The sequence below is a fragment of the Sinocyclocheilus rhinocerous genome, unplaced genomic scaffold (genome assembly GCF_001515625.1).
Source record: "Sinocyclocheilus rhinocerous isolate Xijiao unplaced genomic scaffold, SAMN03320098_v1.1 scaffold2043, whole genome shotgun sequence".
Lineage (NCBI taxonomy): Eukaryota > Metazoa > Chordata > Actinopteri > Cypriniformes > Cyprinidae > Sinocyclocheilus > Sinocyclocheilus rhinocerous.
In genome coordinates, this window is record NW_015652169.1 from 250,496 (window position 1) to 267,393 (window position 16,898).

At 37.1% G+C, this 16,898-nt stretch overlaps 1 protein-coding gene across 1 annotated transcript in view; it reads left to right on the forward strand.

The window, feature by feature from the left end:
* Positions 1 to 16,280, forward strand: part of LOC107713964 (MAM and LDL-receptor class A domain-containing protein 1) — a 23,447-nt gene extending 7,167 nt beyond the window's left edge. The window contains exons 9-42 of the mRNA XM_016519637.1: positions 196 to 291; positions 377 to 467; positions 553 to 675; positions 755 to 857; positions 958 to 1,108; positions 2,834 to 3,059; positions 3,200 to 3,326; positions 3,438 to 3,567; positions 3,642 to 3,720; positions 3,827 to 3,991; positions 4,808 to 4,933; positions 5,042 to 5,257; positions 5,386 to 5,505; positions 5,707 to 5,859; positions 6,371 to 6,459; positions 6,544 to 6,717; positions 6,823 to 7,020; positions 7,187 to 7,295; positions 7,889 to 8,011; positions 8,101 to 8,197; positions 8,367 to 8,526; positions 8,688 to 8,802; positions 9,465 to 9,608; positions 9,691 to 9,878; positions 10,053 to 10,218; positions 11,020 to 11,241; positions 11,343 to 11,521; positions 11,760 to 11,988; positions 14,480 to 14,639; positions 14,717 to 14,831; positions 14,942 to 15,062; positions 15,657 to 15,747; positions 15,828 to 15,897; positions 15,991 to 16,280. Of these exons, the coding sequence (XP_016375123.1) occupies positions 196 to 291; positions 377 to 467; positions 553 to 675; positions 755 to 857; positions 958 to 1,108; positions 2,834 to 3,059; positions 3,200 to 3,326; positions 3,438 to 3,567; positions 3,642 to 3,720; positions 3,827 to 3,991; positions 4,808 to 4,933; positions 5,042 to 5,257; positions 5,386 to 5,505; positions 5,707 to 5,859; positions 6,371 to 6,459; positions 6,544 to 6,717; positions 6,823 to 7,020; positions 7,187 to 7,295; positions 7,889 to 8,011; positions 8,101 to 8,197; positions 8,367 to 8,526; positions 8,688 to 8,802; positions 9,465 to 9,608; positions 9,691 to 9,878; positions 10,053 to 10,218; positions 11,020 to 11,241; positions 11,343 to 11,521; positions 11,760 to 11,988; positions 14,480 to 14,639; positions 14,717 to 14,831; positions 14,942 to 15,062; positions 15,657 to 15,747; positions 15,828 to 15,897; positions 15,991 to 16,080 (4,746 nt within the window). The 3' untranslated portion in view covers positions 16,081 to 16,280. The remainder of the gene's footprint in view (positions 1 to 195; positions 292 to 376; positions 468 to 552; positions 676 to 754; positions 858 to 957; positions 1,109 to 2,833; positions 3,060 to 3,199; positions 3,327 to 3,437; positions 3,568 to 3,641; positions 3,721 to 3,826; positions 3,992 to 4,807; positions 4,934 to 5,041; positions 5,258 to 5,385; positions 5,506 to 5,706; positions 5,860 to 6,370; positions 6,460 to 6,543; positions 6,718 to 6,822; positions 7,021 to 7,186; positions 7,296 to 7,888; positions 8,012 to 8,100; positions 8,198 to 8,366; positions 8,527 to 8,687; positions 8,803 to 9,464; positions 9,609 to 9,690; positions 9,879 to 10,052; positions 10,219 to 11,019; positions 11,242 to 11,342; positions 11,522 to 11,759; positions 11,989 to 14,479; positions 14,640 to 14,716; positions 14,832 to 14,941; positions 15,063 to 15,656; positions 15,748 to 15,827; positions 15,898 to 15,990) is intronic.
* Positions 16,281 to 16,898: the final 618 nt, after the last annotated feature.

Below are 16,898 nucleotides of genomic sequence, written 5' to 3' on the forward strand. Positions count from 1 at the left end.
TTGTTCAGTGTATATATATATATATATATATATATATATATATATATACTGTATTTATATTAGATATACAAAACTAGTTGTATTTTCTAATTAGTCATATTTTTAAAATTGTTTCAAAGGAAGTTCAGATAATCTTTTCTCAAAGGCCAAAAAGTTATTTTTGTCATGTAAAAACATGAGTATTGCTGGTTTCAGAAAACAATGGAAACCATCGCATGGACAAGAAGAGGCTCCCAGACCTCTGAGTGGCTGAACGCACAAGTTTCCATTAATACTGCAGATGTTGATCGAGTAAGAGTTGCCCCCTGAAATGTTGTCTAAATCTCAATCCACAATTATACGTATTTACCAACAAGTAGAGTATGATTATCACCAGGTGAAGTTCTCAGTGATCAGAGCAGCAGGAGGCAGCGGCTTCATAGCCATCGATGACCTCAGAGTGACTGCAGGAGCCTGTGTGGAGCACAGTGAGTCAAAGCGTTCAAAGCATCTTATCCAAATATCAGACATTCTCAGCCATTAAAGCCCTCCTCTGTGATATCTCTCCCAAAGACCCGTGTGGATTCGAGTCTCCCTCGCTTTGTGGCTTTGAGTCAGATGTGACTGACAGCTCTATCTGGCTCCGTGTGGACGGCAGCAGTGGCCATGCAGACCATACATACAGAACTGAACTTGGTGAGTAAACAACTGTTTTTGTTGTGAAAGGTTTTTAGTCATGTAATAACCCATGCGATGTATTTATGTCACATAACAGGCCATTCAATGGCTGTGCTTGGAGCCAAACTTGAGAAACCAGAGGTCTCAAATCTTCTGACACCAGAGTATAGCCCATCTACAGAGTCCTGCGTGCAGTTCTGGTAAGCAAATAATCTTGTATCTGTCCATTATGGTACAGATTTGTAGTTAAGCTCTGTCTCAGCCTTAACAGTCAGTTATAGATGTTTTGCCTGTTTGTAGGTATTGGCTGTCTGCAGGCTCAGGTGATTCTCTGTCAGTACATGTTCTTCTGAATGGGGAGCTGGGTCCTGCTCTCTGGTCTCTTTCTGGGGCATCTTCTGATAGTTGGGAGGTGGCAGAAGTCACTGTGTCATCTCCCTCTGAATTCAGAGTGAGTTTTTTTCATTTTCTAATATGTATTTGCTTGTAAAATAAAAATTTTGTCATTATTTACTCATTCTCATATTGTCATCAAACTTGTATGACTGTTTTCTGGGAAAAACACACACACTCACACACACACACACACACACAGAGAGAGAGAGAGAGAGAGAGACATTTAGATTTTAAAGCCATACAATAGCTTTGAGTGAAAGTGTTCAAAATTTAAAGGGATAGTTCCACCAGAAATGAAAATTCTGTGATCTCTCATTACTCACTCAGGTCATTATAAACCCATATGATTTTTTTTTTAATTCGGTGGAACATAAAAGAAGATATTCTGAAGAATGTTGGTGACCAAACAGTTTTGGTTCCCTTTGACTTCCATTGTATGAAAAAAATAGAGTGGAAGCAGAGATTATCTTAATATAGGGAGATGAGAGGGTCTGTGTTACTTACTATTGGAGAAAGCCTAACAGCTAACTTGGATAACGTGTGCCGTAATAACCAATCACATTACAGCCTTGACGTCATTGAATTTCAGTCAGAGTTGTGCGACACTCAATCGCCGTTTATGGATACCATAGGAATGAATGGGAAGTGCCGTAAACTGAATCCCACCTGTCGCAAAAAGTCAGTGACTTCTCTTATAAAACAGCATTTTTTTCGTAGTAAATTCTAAAAATAGTTTAATCCAAAAGTATTGTTTAGTGTAAAACATGTTGAAGATTAGCAGATAGGCTGTCGATTCATTAAATTATAAGCCGTTTCCTCTAAAAAGCTATTTGTTCATCATGGTGAACACCATTAAAACAAAATGGCCTCTGGTCTCCTTTCCCACGTACTGCCAGACCGGAAGCGTTAGTGTAAGTGTAAGCATTACACTTTTTCGGCTAATGGTTGCAGGCTTGCCTTCTAGTGGCTTTGGTGGAAGTCAATAGGAACCAAAACTGTTCCACAGAAGAAAGTAAGTCATATGGTTTGGAATTACATGAATGTGAGTAAATCATGATAGAACCTCAGTTTGGATGGACCATCTCTTTAAGTTGCTTTTCACTGATCATTTTGATATCCACCCTAGCCAAGTAGCAATTTGTGAATTAATCATTGAATCGGTCTAAAAAGCTATTTGTTCATCATGGTGAACACCATTAAAACAAAATGGCCTCTGGTCTCCTTTCCCACGTACTGCCAGACCGGAAGCGTTAGTGTAAGTGTAAGCATTACACTTTTTCGGCTAATGGTTGCAGGCTTGCCTTCTAGTGGCTTTGGTGGAAGTCAATAGGAACCAAAACTGTTCCACAGAAGAAAGTAAGTCATATGGTTTGGAATTACATGAATGTGAGTAAATCATGATAGAACCTCAGTTTGGATGGACCATCTCTTTAAGTTGCTTTTCACTGATCATTTTGATATCCACCCTAGCCAAGTAGCAATTTGTGAATTAATCATTGAATCGGACTGTTTCGATAAAACTGGTTTAAATTATTTGTTTTTCTTCTGTTCTTATTTTTGCTTGAGTTATTTCTGGGTCATAAAGAGTCATAATAGTTTTCTTTACCTGATTCAGTCTCTCCTTCCTTTGCTTTTTTCAAAGTATTACTTTCAGAGTAACAAACTAAATTGCCTAACACATGCAGTTTCAGCATTTTAATATCCTCACTTATGGAAAGAAGTATACAGTATGGTATGTGTTTTTTTCTGCATTTATTCATGATTTTGCATTCACACACAGGTTGCATTCAGAGCAGAGCTCAGCACAAACTCTGAGTCATTTGTTCTTCTGGATGATGTCTCAGTTAAAGCTGGAGCATGTTCCTCAAGAGGAAGTTGTGATTTTGAGTCAGGAAAGTGTACATGGGTGAATGTTGCTAATGGCGTCACAGATGGACATGACTGGATTCATGCAGACGGTCACTACAGAGGTCCTTTGGTCGATTACACTACTCACACTGCAGATGGTGAGTACTTGGTGCAGTTTACTCCTTTATCTATTGTGTTTGTTGATATTGCAAACATTTTTCACAAGTCAAATGATATATCAGGACAGCTGATTAGACACAACACATGATGATCATTGTTTTTCCTGTTGCTCTTTCAGGCAAGTTTCTTTTGAGCCCATCTCAGAGGAACACGCAAGGCCAAAAAAGTAGTTCTGTGCTGATCTCAGAAAAGATCCAGCCAACCAGTGACTCCTGTTTTGAGTTCTGGTACCATATGAATGGAAGGTCTGCTCTTGCTTTCCCATTTTTTGCTTCAGCTAAAGACAACCTCTCTTCCACTGTTGGACTGCCAGGTGTGATTAATGCAGTTTTTATGGTGCTCTTTTCTATTGGCAGTGACCCTGGAATCCTTAGAGTGCTATTAGATTCAGGTGCAACAGAGCAAGAACTGTTGTTTGAAACACAGATCACTGGGAGCAACTGGAAAAATGTCTCTGTCACTATAGCCGAGACCAAACCCTTTCAGGTGTGAAGCTTTTACCATTATATTATATCCATTTGTAATCATGCCATGTAACATTTGTAAACCTTGAATATCAGATTTATATAGAGGCTCAAACGGGCAGTGAAGGCTACATCGCTGTGGATGACATTAGACTGACAAATGAGCCATGTAAAGGTAAACTGCTCAGTGCTTTCTACTCAGTAAAAAAAAAGAGTAGTTTTGTATTATTAAAGCATTATTTGAGAAATGGTTAATGTTTTTTTTATTGATTTACATTCAGACATCAGTGTGGAAAGTGGAGTGTTTGTTGGCTGTGACTTCGAGACAGGCACCTGTGAATGGAAAGATATCAGTGTTGGGCAGTTTGTTTGGGAAAGGGACCAGAATGGTACAACCACCGCCAACACTGGACCATCAGTGGACCACACTACTGGCACAGAGCTGGGTAAAATCTTTCAGACAACAGCTATACCAGAATAAATCTATTACTTTTTTCATGTACCATTCAAGAATTTTGGTGTAGGTGAGTTTTTTTTATATGTATATTTTTGAAAAACATCTCTTATGTTCACCAAGGCTACATTTACTTGATCAAAAAATACAGTAAAAACTGAAATATTATGAAATAATATTAGAATTCAAAGTACTGTAACTGTTTTCTATTGAAATATCTCAAATTTTTTTTTTTATTCCTGTGATGTCAAAGTTTTATTTTCTGCATCATTACTCCAGTCTTCAGTGTCAAACGAACCTTTAGAAATCATTCTAATATGCTGATTTGGTGCTCAAGAAACATTTATTATTATTATCGAAGTTGAAAACACTTTTGCCGCTTGATATTTTTCTGGAAACCATGATAAAATATAAAATATATTTTAGTATTGTCAATTGAAAATGCAGATTATATTCTGGTTCGAAATAGCATTGAATCAAGACATTAATGAGTCAATGATATTGAATCACGACAGCAACAAACTGAACTAAAATAAATTAAATTACAATGAAAACCCTTATTAGTACAGCTTAATAAAAAACTCTATATACGCACATATGGCTTCATTGGAGCATTTTAGACCATATGACATGCCACACTGGGTTTAGGGACTGCATAATGACGTAAAGAATTGCTCAGTCGTTTTCTTTGTAACCAGTTCTTTGAAACAAACTCATTCGAGGGACTAAGTCAGAATTCCCCTAATATATAATGTAAAAACAGAATGTTATCAGTCATATAATTAAAAAAAACATGTATTTGTTTTAGGCTGGTACATGACAGTAGAAGCCAGTCGTGGTGAGCAGAACAGCTATGCTGCTCTACAGAGTCCCGCCATGAAAGAGGCCAGCAATGAGTGTCTACTTGAATTCTACTACCACATGTTTGGAGAGGGTAAGACTAGATGTCTTTAAGCGCAACATTGAGACTTTACAGTATTTCTGGTAATACTAAAATATTTATTCTCTAGTTCATTTATCTGCATTATCTCATCTTTGCCAGGCATTGGGGAACTGAAAGTGTTCCTCCAGGAGGGCACAAGGAGGACGCCCTTGTGGTGGATGTCTGGTAATCATGGAGATGAGTGGCATTGGGCAGAGTTAAGTGTGGGTCGCACACATCAAGTTTTCACTCTCCTCTTCGAGGCTACCAGAACCTACAGTGAGCTTGGTGACATTGCTATAGATGACATCTCCTTCTTCAACTGCACTCTGCCAGGCAGGTTACAAACACATCAACTTAATCTGACTGATAAATCAGATTTAAAGCAGTCAGATAACTGTAACCTTAACCATGGCATGTAATGGCCCAAGACATTAGTCAATCATACATTATTTCTTCTTCAGGGCCTCAAGAATCTTGTCAAGAGAGAATGTTTACATGTTCAAACAAGGTGTGTGTGGAGCCGAACAGAGTGTGTGACTACAGCGATGACTGTGGTGATGGCGCAGATGAAGAGCTCTGTGGTATGACTCTGGGTTATTCATGGGTTAGGATCAAATATAATGCTTTGTAGACGGAGTGTGATGTCTGTTTAAATGATCAAAAATACAGTTCTGTCATGGTCTCTTTGTTTTGTTTTTTTATCTGTGAAGGCACTTTTGAAGTCCACAGGACAGTTACATAGTATGAGGAACTGTACTGTATCTTGGTTTTTGTCGGTCTAGATGTAAAGGGTTTTACCCATCGCTGCAGTTTCGAGCATGGCATGTGCTCGTGGGAAAAGAGTGACTTGAAAGCTGGCTGGATTTTCCAGAAAGGAGAACAGGCCTGGCCTAAGCATGGACCACCAAGAGATCACACCCGCAATACTGCAGCAGGTAGACTTATACCTCCTCAAATTTAAGCACAAACACTACTGTTCAAAAGTTTGTGGTCAGTAAGATTTTTTTTGGGAAGAAATTAATCATTTTATTCAGCAAGGGCACATTAAATTGATCAAAAGTGGCAATAAAGACATTTATAATGTTACAAAAGTTTTCTGTTTCAAATAATGCACTTTCTGTTAATCAAAGAATCCCGAAAAAAATCAAAAAAATTCATCAGCACAACTGTTTTTAACATTGATAATAATAATAAATGTTTCTTGAGCACCAAATCCGCATATTAGAATTAAGGATCATGTGACACTGAAGACTGGAGTAATGGCCAAACTTAGTGTAAATTATCCAAAAATATGGTAAACATCAAGTCACTTATAAAAGTGACAAAAGATACCCATAGAGAATATAAACATATATTTTTTTATTGTTTTATAGCAATATATAAAATGGTTCATGTACCACTGATATTATTGTCCTCTTATACCGAAATGGCTATGGCATGTTCCAGGTCATTACATTACTCCAGCACATGATCTGAGTGAGATCCAGACAGCAGAGATCATCTCCAGCACCCTGTTGCCCAGCACTGATTGCACCGTGAGTCACTGTGCAGTCATGTGTCAATCAAATAATGAAACACACAGCCTCTTTCATATGTACTGATGCACCTTGTTCTTGCAGGTGAGGTTCTACCACTATTCTCGTAGTGAAAATAGCACATCTGCCAGGCTAGTCGTCATATTGAGGACGCTTCATAATGGAGATAATGACCGTATTCTTTGGGACAAGACTGTGACACAGAGCTTCCTCTGGCACAGAGCGGAAGTCACCTTTTCTACCTCAGTTAAGAGCAAAGTAAGAGATTTTTTACAGTATATGAGTCGTTTACATCATTTCATGCATTAAATAGGCTACTGTAATCATGCAAAAGAAATAAATCTGACTCAATTTTATTTTCAGATTGTTTTCCAGTATGTGGGAATGGGTGAGGCTCATGTGCCACAGACAGCGTTGGACGATCTTTCCTTCTCTGTGACATGTGCTCATGATCCTGACAACAGTGAGCTGCCAGTCACACCTGAGCCAACAATGACACCAGCTACAGCAACACCAATGACTGATGCTCCTCCAGCTTCACCAACAGTCAACCCTTGTAAGGTTAGGACATTTCAGCTGTAACTCTACTGTATTGAATACACTGACTTGTGTACAAAGATGAAGTGTAAATATGTGCCATAGTCATTTTTGCTGCTTCTTTAATTTTTGATAAAAGCATTGTGAAATTTGTATCATTTTGCTAATACATTTGGTTTGTCAAATTCAGGAGAATGAGTTTCACTGCTGGCGATCAGATGGTGTAACGTGCATTGCAGCTGGTTCTCAGTGTAATTATGTCCTAGACTGCCCTGTAGGGGAAGATGAAGAAACATGTGGTGAGTTATTCATTCATTCATAGGACGAATAAATGTGACCATGGACCACAAAACCAGTCATAAGGGTCAATTTTTTTAAATTGAGATTTATACATCATATATAAATATATGATGTATAAATAAGCTTTCCATTTATGTATGATTTGTTAGGATAAGACAATATATGGCCGAGATACAACTATTTGAAAATCTGGAATCTGAGGGTGCAAAAAAATCTAAATATTGAGAAACTCGCCTTTAAAGTTGTCCAAATGAAGTCCTTAGCAATGCATATTACTAATCAAAAATTAAGTTTTGATATATTTACGGCAGGAAATTTACAAAATATCTTAATGGAACATGATCTTTACTTAATATCCTAATGATTTTTGGCATAAAAGAAAAAAATGATAATTTTGACCCATACAATGTATTTTTGGCTATTGCTACAAATATACCCGTACTACTTATGAATGGCTTTGTGGTCCAAGGTCACAAATGTAAAAAATTTAATATAATTATCAAAATAAATTTTTAATATTCACCTTTTATTTTTAAAAGTATGTATACTATTTATTATTAGTAGTAGTATGATTGTTGTTGTATCTCTCTAGGTCCATGCAATTTTGAGAATGGACAGTGTCAATGGAGTGATATAAGTGTAGGTCCTAACAAATGGCAATGGGTGAAGGCCTCAAACAACACAGACCTGCCCACTGACCACACCACTGGAACAGGTAATTCAGTGCTAGATCAATCCATGAACATTAAATATCAAAATAAATACAATTCTTCTTCTTTTTTTTTACCCTTTACTTCTACTCAGGGCACTACATGCAGACATATATCATGGATCCATCTACGAATGAGGCTGTGTTTCAGAGCCCATCCCTGCCTATCAGCTCTGCATACTGTCAACTTCTGTGAGTTCATTCATAATGATGATGTGCAAAACTAGTGACAAGACTGCTTTTAATAAAAAAAAAGTCAAGTAAAATATTCTAGTGAAACAAACAAATACTTCCATTACACAACACTGAATCATGTTCCTTGTACCCAATTGTCCTCTCTTGTTTATCTCTTGCACACTAGGTTTCACTTCCACATGGGTGCAGGAAGTGCAGGCAATCTCAGCGTGATCCTGCAGAAGGGAGAGGAGGACAGGAAGCTGCTCTGGTCACGATCCAGCAGCACTTCAACTCAGTGGGCTCCAGAACACTTACCACTGGGCAAACAAGAGCAGCCTTACAGGGTATGCCAATGTCAATGTGTGTGGGATGCAAAGCACTTACTGTACATGCAATCATGAGTCTGATCTTTAGAGATTAATCCTTGAGGATCTCTGCCTCATACACATATTCAGGAAAGTTTTCTGCACGAATATAGACATATTTTTCCTGTGTACCATTTAAGATCATTTTCAGCAGCCAGACCTCACTCAGACAGGATGATTCTAGGTCTACAACTCGGACCATGGCCCTGGATGATATCTCCTTCCACAACTGTGAGAAAGACTACCAACCTCCAGGTGGGGAAGCTGCTGAGAAGTTAGATGAAACAGATAGATTTGAGTTGTATAATGATGTTGCTTCTTTTATATGACACAAGGTTATCGTGTTTTACCTTGCCATGGCATTACTCTAGAAATGAATAGTGAAATATTGTGACTACTTCTGTACACAAATATTTTAAAGTTTCAGGTCTGTAATTTTTTCAATACTTTCATTTAACAGGAACAAATCAAAATGTTACAAAATAATTCAATTTCAAATAAATGCTGTTTTTTTCTGAATCCTGTAACAAATTAATTGCAGAAATATTAATCAGCACAGCTGTTTTCAACATTGATAATAAATGTTTCTTGAGCACCAAATCAGCAGCTGTAATGAAAATTCAGCTTTGCCAGCACAGGAATAAATTATATTTTAAAATGTATTAAAATAGAAAACAGTACTTTTTAAATTGTAAAAATATTTCACAATATTACTGTTTTTACTGTATTTTTGATCAAATATTTTTGATCAAAGAAATGTAGCGTTGGTTAGCTTAAGAAACTTCTTAGAACAACATTAAAAAAATTACAGACTCCAAAACGTTTGAAAGGTACTTTGCATTTGTAAATTTGAAGTTTTGTTCTGAGCGAACCGAGCCCACATTATGAGATTGTGCCTTAATTTTCCTGTACTCCAGACTTTTCCTTGGCCACATGCTCCTTTGAGAAGGACTTGTGTGGGTGGATCCAGGGAGCTGCAGAGGACCTAGACTGGGAGAGATGGAGCGGACCTACTGAGACCCCAAATGCAGGTCCTCCGGGCGACCACACCAGTGGAAATGGTGAGCCAACAGCCATTTTCACCATAACACTATCAGCTCAATCATCACATGTCTTAATTATGTGTCTCTTGCTATATTACAGGGTATTATTTGTACATCAAGAGCTCAAGTCACAGCAGAACGAGGGATACGGCTCATCTGAAGTCTCCTCTGTCTCCCCCAACTGGACCTGATGGGTATTGCTTCACGTTCTGGTATCACATGTTTGGAGCAACAGTGGGATCACTAACAATGTCTATATATGACATTTCATCCAACCACATCACATCAGTAAGACTCACAAAAATAACATTTTCAGGGCATTTTTATGGGTTTTTCTCATTTCACATGTAAGAAATGTTTTTATAGTTAAATGTAAATGCTTTACTCTTATAGTAAATGTTTTACTATAAAAAGTTTTATACTAACCAGAATTTTGTATTTGTTTCCCCCCTAAAACTGTAGATGTGGCAAAGGAAGGGTTCTCAGGGGAATGAATGGCATATGGCTCGGAGTCATGTCAAACTGACAGAAGTTCATCAAATATTAATTGAGGCTTCAGTTGGAGGGCCGTCTGGTCACATTGCTATAGATGATTTATCTGTCACTAAAGGTGCCTGTGCTCCCACAGGTAATTAATAACATAGCTTAGCATTTGGTCTGTTGTTTTTCACACTGTCCTGTTGAAATGTCCTCCATGCTTGCTAGAGCACCACAAGAATCTGGCACAGCTGTAACATAATGTAGTATTTATCCATCTAGATGCCATTTTCAGTGTCAAACTTTAACTGTCAGCTTAGTGAACATTTTAGAGCATTTGATTAATATTAAAGGCACCTTGATTAAATATACCATGCAAAAATGTGAGCCTGGAGATGGGTAATTGGATTAACGGAATCTTGACCATAAAATTTTATTGCATTATTCTTAAATATTCCACTTATGAAAATCCTTTATATAACTAGGTTTGAGAAGTAGTGAAATAAAAATATATTTTTGAACATTTACAGTTGACATCAATTTGATTAAAATACATGACATATTGGCACCATATTGGTTATCAGCTGATTTTAGAGTTTTTAAAAAAAAAAACGGTAACAGTCAAAATTGAATATTTAATCATGCATGCTAATTTCTCCAATTTGTATAATTTAGATGATCTTTGCCATCATCTAATGATTACTTGAAGTTAATGTTTAAAAACACTAATAGTTTATCTCAAAATTAAATATAATCTTTCTTATATTTGACATTATAATCTTGTGATTCCTAAATTCACTTGTTGAATTTTAACAGTTGACTTTAGTTTTTATTTAAATAAATGAATAAATAAATAAATAAATATTGTATTGGTCAGAACTTTAATATCAGCACATCCTTACATTTTTATAAATGAATGTTTATGAATATTACCAACCCATAATTGTTTCAGAGGGAATTTGTGACTTTGAAGAGGGGGATTGTGGCTGGATACAGCAGACTGATGATGACCTGGACTGGATCCGAGTGTCAGGAAATAATGTCAGATCTAAATCTAGACCTGGTTTTGATCATACAACCAACACATCGAGTGGATACTACTTTTATATGGAAAGTGCGCCTACCCATGTGCAAGGACATACTGCTAGAATGACATCTCCTCTGCTTCAAACAGGTGAGAAAGAATCACGTCTCTTCATATCAACTGTGAAATTTGTAAACTATTACCTTGAGGGTCAGAAGACTCCCATGAAAAGTAACACTCCTCTTTTCCAGGTGATGCCAAGTGTCTCCAGCTGTGGTATTACATGGAGGGACAGGGCACTGGGACCCTAAATGTGTATCAACAGTTCTCAGACAAAGATCGGCCCCTGCTGGTGACCCAGTCTGGACAACAGGGTGGACTGTGGAGGTTTGCTCAGACTCCTCTAACCATCTCAGGGTCAAACTACTGGGTGAGTCCCTGAATCAGCGCTCTGTCTGATCACAACGTCCAGCACATATTTTCAGACTTACAATCACAGATTATTGCAAATGATGGCCTCAAAGTTATATGCAGTTGCTGTCACTGGTTTGTACAGCAGTCACGGATCACAAGCTGCACAAATCTGTTCACTAAACTACAGTCTGTACCCTTGAGTTTAATGATGTGGAACTGCAGGAGTGTCCTCATCAATACCGCTGTCTTTTCAGATTGTGGTGGAGGGGATTACAGGCCAAACTGAACAGGGAGTCATAGCACTTGATGATGTTCAGGTTTCAAACTATCCCTGCACTGCTACAGGACAGTGTGACTTTGAGGTAAACTTCTGCAGCTGGATGAATCTGTTGGAGGAGGATGATGCTGACTGGCTCAGAGCCCAGGCAGGCACTGGAAATCACACACGACCCAGTGTGGATCACACCACCAACACTTCCACAGGTGAGCTGAAAGAGTTCACTGAGCTTCCTTAAAATGTTAGAATTGGTTTATGAAGGAATTATAGATATATCTGATATTGTGTTTTCTTTGAATTGGGAAATAAACTGTGTCACTGTTTACTCCTGGTATTAAAGGGGTCATATGATGCGATTTCAATTTTTCCTTTCTCTTTGGAGTGTTACAAGCTCTTGGTGCATAAAGAAGATCTGTAAAGTTGCAAAGACTAAAGTCTCAAATCCAAAGAGATATTCTTTATAAAAGTTAAGAGTCGCACCGGTTTCGCGCAGACAGGATATGTCATCAGTGCTATCAGGCTAAAGTTAGCATTTTCCAAGTTCTCCTACTGCACAACATAATGTTCTTTTTAGCAACGTCATATGACCCCTTTAAAGAGCAGGTCATATGGTATTTTAAAGTGTCCTAATATTGTGTCGGAGTCACCTACGTCAGAAAACATTGTAATTTTCTCAGAATATATATTTTATATTACAGTAATTTGCCAATGATTTCGAAACGATTCCTTCCAAGCAAGTTCGGAGCAAACCCCTCCCTTCCATAAGCCTACTCTGCTCTGATTGGTCAGCTGGCCAAGCCTGTTATGATTGGCACAGAGAGGAGTCCTTGAGCAAGTTAGCGAGCTCTACCATTGACAAAGCACCTTTACATAGAACAATAATATAGTGCTCCAATCCGTTCTTATAATAATGACATAAAATACAATCTGCCGGTGCAGCAAAATAAGCAATTTCACAATGATTATAAAGTCTGTGCGCTATACTGCATTCTTTTTTATTAAACGAAATAATTAGAACAAGGTCAGTCTACATTAATCGACACATTCTTTGGAAATAGTGGGTTCACGGGCAAAAGATTCGAAAATATGACTACTCCTTAAGGCGATTCAGAATCGACTCTCTCTTTTGAGAGACAATATCTTTATTTATCATGCACTTTTTTGATGAACAACTTTGCAGATTGTTTGCATTTAAGGATAGCTACGTTATAAACTCCAAACAAGATATTTTTCAAAAACCCATATGACCTGCTCTTTAAGATCTTTTTTCAAGCGACCCGATCATAGTGTCAAACTACACTATTTAAATTTTGTTTTGATAAAATAGCAAAATGTTATTAATGATAGAGTGCAAAAAAATCAAGTCTTTATTTTACCCAAATACACTATGATAAACATATAATATTTTATATTTTAGAGCTGTCAGTGGGACAGAATTCAGTGGAAAGTGCATACACATATAATTCACACATGTGTGTTTGTTCATATCAGTACACAGAGAAAAGTTGCTCCGGCTGTGGATAGTGTGAAACTAGAAGTTTATTGTCATAGTAAAATAGCCAAAACAATGTTCTGCTGCAAAACACATGCAGTTTTATTTTGTAACCGCTAGAGGGCCAAAGGTTACATAGGTTAATGCTTTATATCGTTACAGTGGGTTTCAAAATGTTTTGCGCTACTGTTGTTCCAGCCATAATCAAAGGTCATCAAAAAACACATGACCTCGTTGCTTTTGTGGTATAAACTGAAAATCTGAACAACACTGAAGGCCCACCTACTCACCTCTCATTTGGGCTTGAAAATAATAAATTTCTGCTTGCTTATATTAAAATCCAGTTTTATTCAGTAGTGGTGTTTTGTTTGTGAAAGAATCAAAAAATGATGGCTGAAAACACTCTTTATTTACGAATTTGTAGTATACACATTTTAATAAAGAATAATAAGACTTGGGTTTTTCATGTAAATGGTACAGCGAGTCACCTAGTGGCAACAGGTAACAGGGAAAAGATCACTGACAAATAAATAATTGAATCTAAACAGGTCTTTTTAGTAAATGATTCAAAAGACAGGATTTTCTTTGATGATTTGCAAACTTTGCATTTAAAACAAACATGCTTTTATCAACTCGCAGGCCGTAACACTAAAGAAGTGATTTTTATAGTTATAAAATTTAGGGCCTTTGTTAAAATATAATCACAAGTTATACTGGCCTTATTAGACTTCTCTGGCATCTAACTATCCAGTAAGTTAAACAGTGACTCAAAAAACCTCGCCGGAGACATCAAGTCGTTTCTGAAGTTTATGATTCAACTGTGAAACTGTAAAAATATACAAAAAACAATTAAAGAAAATATACACCATAATTATATCAAAATAACATTCTTATATGTATCACACAATATATTCAACACTGCGTACTCACAGACATTGCGTCTAACAGAAGAAAGAAGATATTTCAGAATGAGCCTCACACAGAACAGCTACAACATTCTGCTGACTCACTGCAGTACTGCTCGAACTTCCTGCTTCTTGAACTATGTGATTGCTTTTCAAAATTAAAGTCCTCACTTGAGTAGACGTATACAAAATAATAAATTCAATGAAAAATCTAAATCAATTCTGTCCTGCACACAAGTGGTGACACTTTCATTTAAATACCAGGTGTAAACTGTGACAGTGATGCTCGTATGTTTTTAGGTTATTACCTTTATATGGACAGTTCTGTGGGGGCCTGGGGAGATACTGCCATGATCCTGAGTGAGATATTCACCCCTGACAGCAGAGGGCACTGCTTCACATTCTGGTATCATATGTATGGATACAATGTTGGAACGCTCAATTTATACAAAAATAACAGGTACAGGACCATGGCCAAAAAACACCTTTTATCAATATGTACATTGATCACAATTCATGGAGACGATTCTTTCCCAGGACCGCCCATAACAGCGGGAATAAGTTTGGCCAATTAGTATGGGAGGAGTCAGGAGATCAGGGCGATGTGTGGAGGAGAGGCAACGTCTATGTAGCATACCGAGAGCCTTTCTGGGTATCAAACTCCATCATGCAGACTTCACAGGATCAACTTGAATCATTCTAAGATTCACTCAAAACAAAACATTTGTACAGTATATCATTGTTTTTCTCTTCTCTCCACAGTTTATATTTGAATTCCTGAAGGGAGCAGGTCCCAAAGGAAGTATAGCTATTGATGATATTCACATCATTCCCGGGCCTTGTGATTCATATCCCACCTTTCCACCTCCACACCACCGTGACAGTAAGTATATGAGTGCATGCCAGTCTTACATAATCTCACAAGCAGGGTCCAAATGTACTTTTTGCTACACCTGCCAATGGAGGGTGAATTGAAAACGTTTCTAGTCATTAATGTTACTTAAAGTTTATCATTACCAAAATATTGTCTTATAATTGTGGTATAAACTATGTACACTTCCATTCAAAAGTTTGTGGTCGGTTAGATTTTTTTCCAGTCTTCAGTGTCACATGATCCTTCAGAAATCACTCTTAATATGCTGCGTAAGAAACGTTTTTTATTATCAATGCAGAAAACAGTTGTGCTGCTTAATGTTTTTGTGGAAAAGTATCTTTCATTGATTCATTCATCTTAATCAAGATTCATTGATGAATAGAAAGTTCAAAAGAACAGCATTTTTTAAAAATAGAAATGTAACATAACTTTGTAACATTATAAATGTCTTTTAAAAAATCTTACTGACCCCAAACTTTTGAACGGTGTTCATTTTGAACCCTGCTCATATATATTTGGGTAAATTAATTAGATTGTGCTGTGAAGTGTGACTTGTCAGATCCTACAGCATATACTTTTTTCTCAAATATTTGGTTTGTTTAGCTGTAGGTATTGGCGTTGGAGTGGGAGTGACACTTTTTGTGATATTTACTGTTGGTGCTGTCCTTTTTGTGCTGAATAAAAAAAGAAAAAGGTATGTACTACTCATTACATGGACAGTTTAATGAGATAAAAATTAAAAGCGTCTTTGAAATGTCTTTCGTTTCTTTACAGGGAATCTATACTTGAAGATGACATGCTTGATAGTAACTTTTCTCATAGCCACTTTGACTGCAACATGAGTGTGAGTATTTTTTCTAGGCTATAAACATACACTAATATGCATATAGTGTTATAAGAATTTGTCTCTGAGGTTTTCCACTGCTATTTTTGCCAGGGTTTAACATCTACAGGAGAGAACGGCAACTCCAGTGACTTAAGGAATATTTTATTTTCAGCAGATGGAAATGACACATCTTTCACATAAGATGAAGAATCGCAGACACAGACAGAAACAAATCTTTGTATATCTCATGTCATCTACTGTATATCTGTATTATACTGAGAAATAATTACAGTGCTCCAACCATTTGGATTAACTGTAGCCATTTGGCATTTAAATGCCTGACTGACTGAATCATTGCCAAACACAGCACAAACTTGAGAATGTGCTGTAAAACACAATAAAACGGCTCATTGACAATATATGTGCGATTCTTGCAATCTCAAATATTATATGATAACTTCTACATTTATATACTTATAGATTAAGTTATACCTTATTGTCTGTCATGTAAATTCAGGCATATCAAGTGTTATTTTCTTTATTTTTAACACTTTTTTTTAATATACCCTTTCACCTACAGCAACAATGATTTTGCATCATGCTGAAATAAGCTGAAGAGGCCTACTAATGTGCTAATAACATTTTATTTAAAGTGTTGGGAAACCAGCTCTTTAAAGGGGCCATATGATGCGATTTCAGGTTTTCCTTTCTCTTTGGAGTGTTACAAGCTGTTCATGAATAGATAAGATCCCTAAAGTTGCAAAGACTAAAGTTTCAAACCCAAAGAGATATTCTTTATAAAAGTTAAGACTTGTCCACGCCCTCCTAAAACGCCTTGTTTAAACACGCCCCCACATGTCTACGTCACGATGTGGGAAGATTTGCATAACACCGCCCAAATGTTCGCGCAAAGAAAGAAGGCGTAACTTTATTGTTGGCGCCGCCGCCATGTTGTGAAAATGCTGTTTCGTTGCGAAAGCGAAAATACTTTGTTTGGCCTTCCAAAAGAGGACAATATC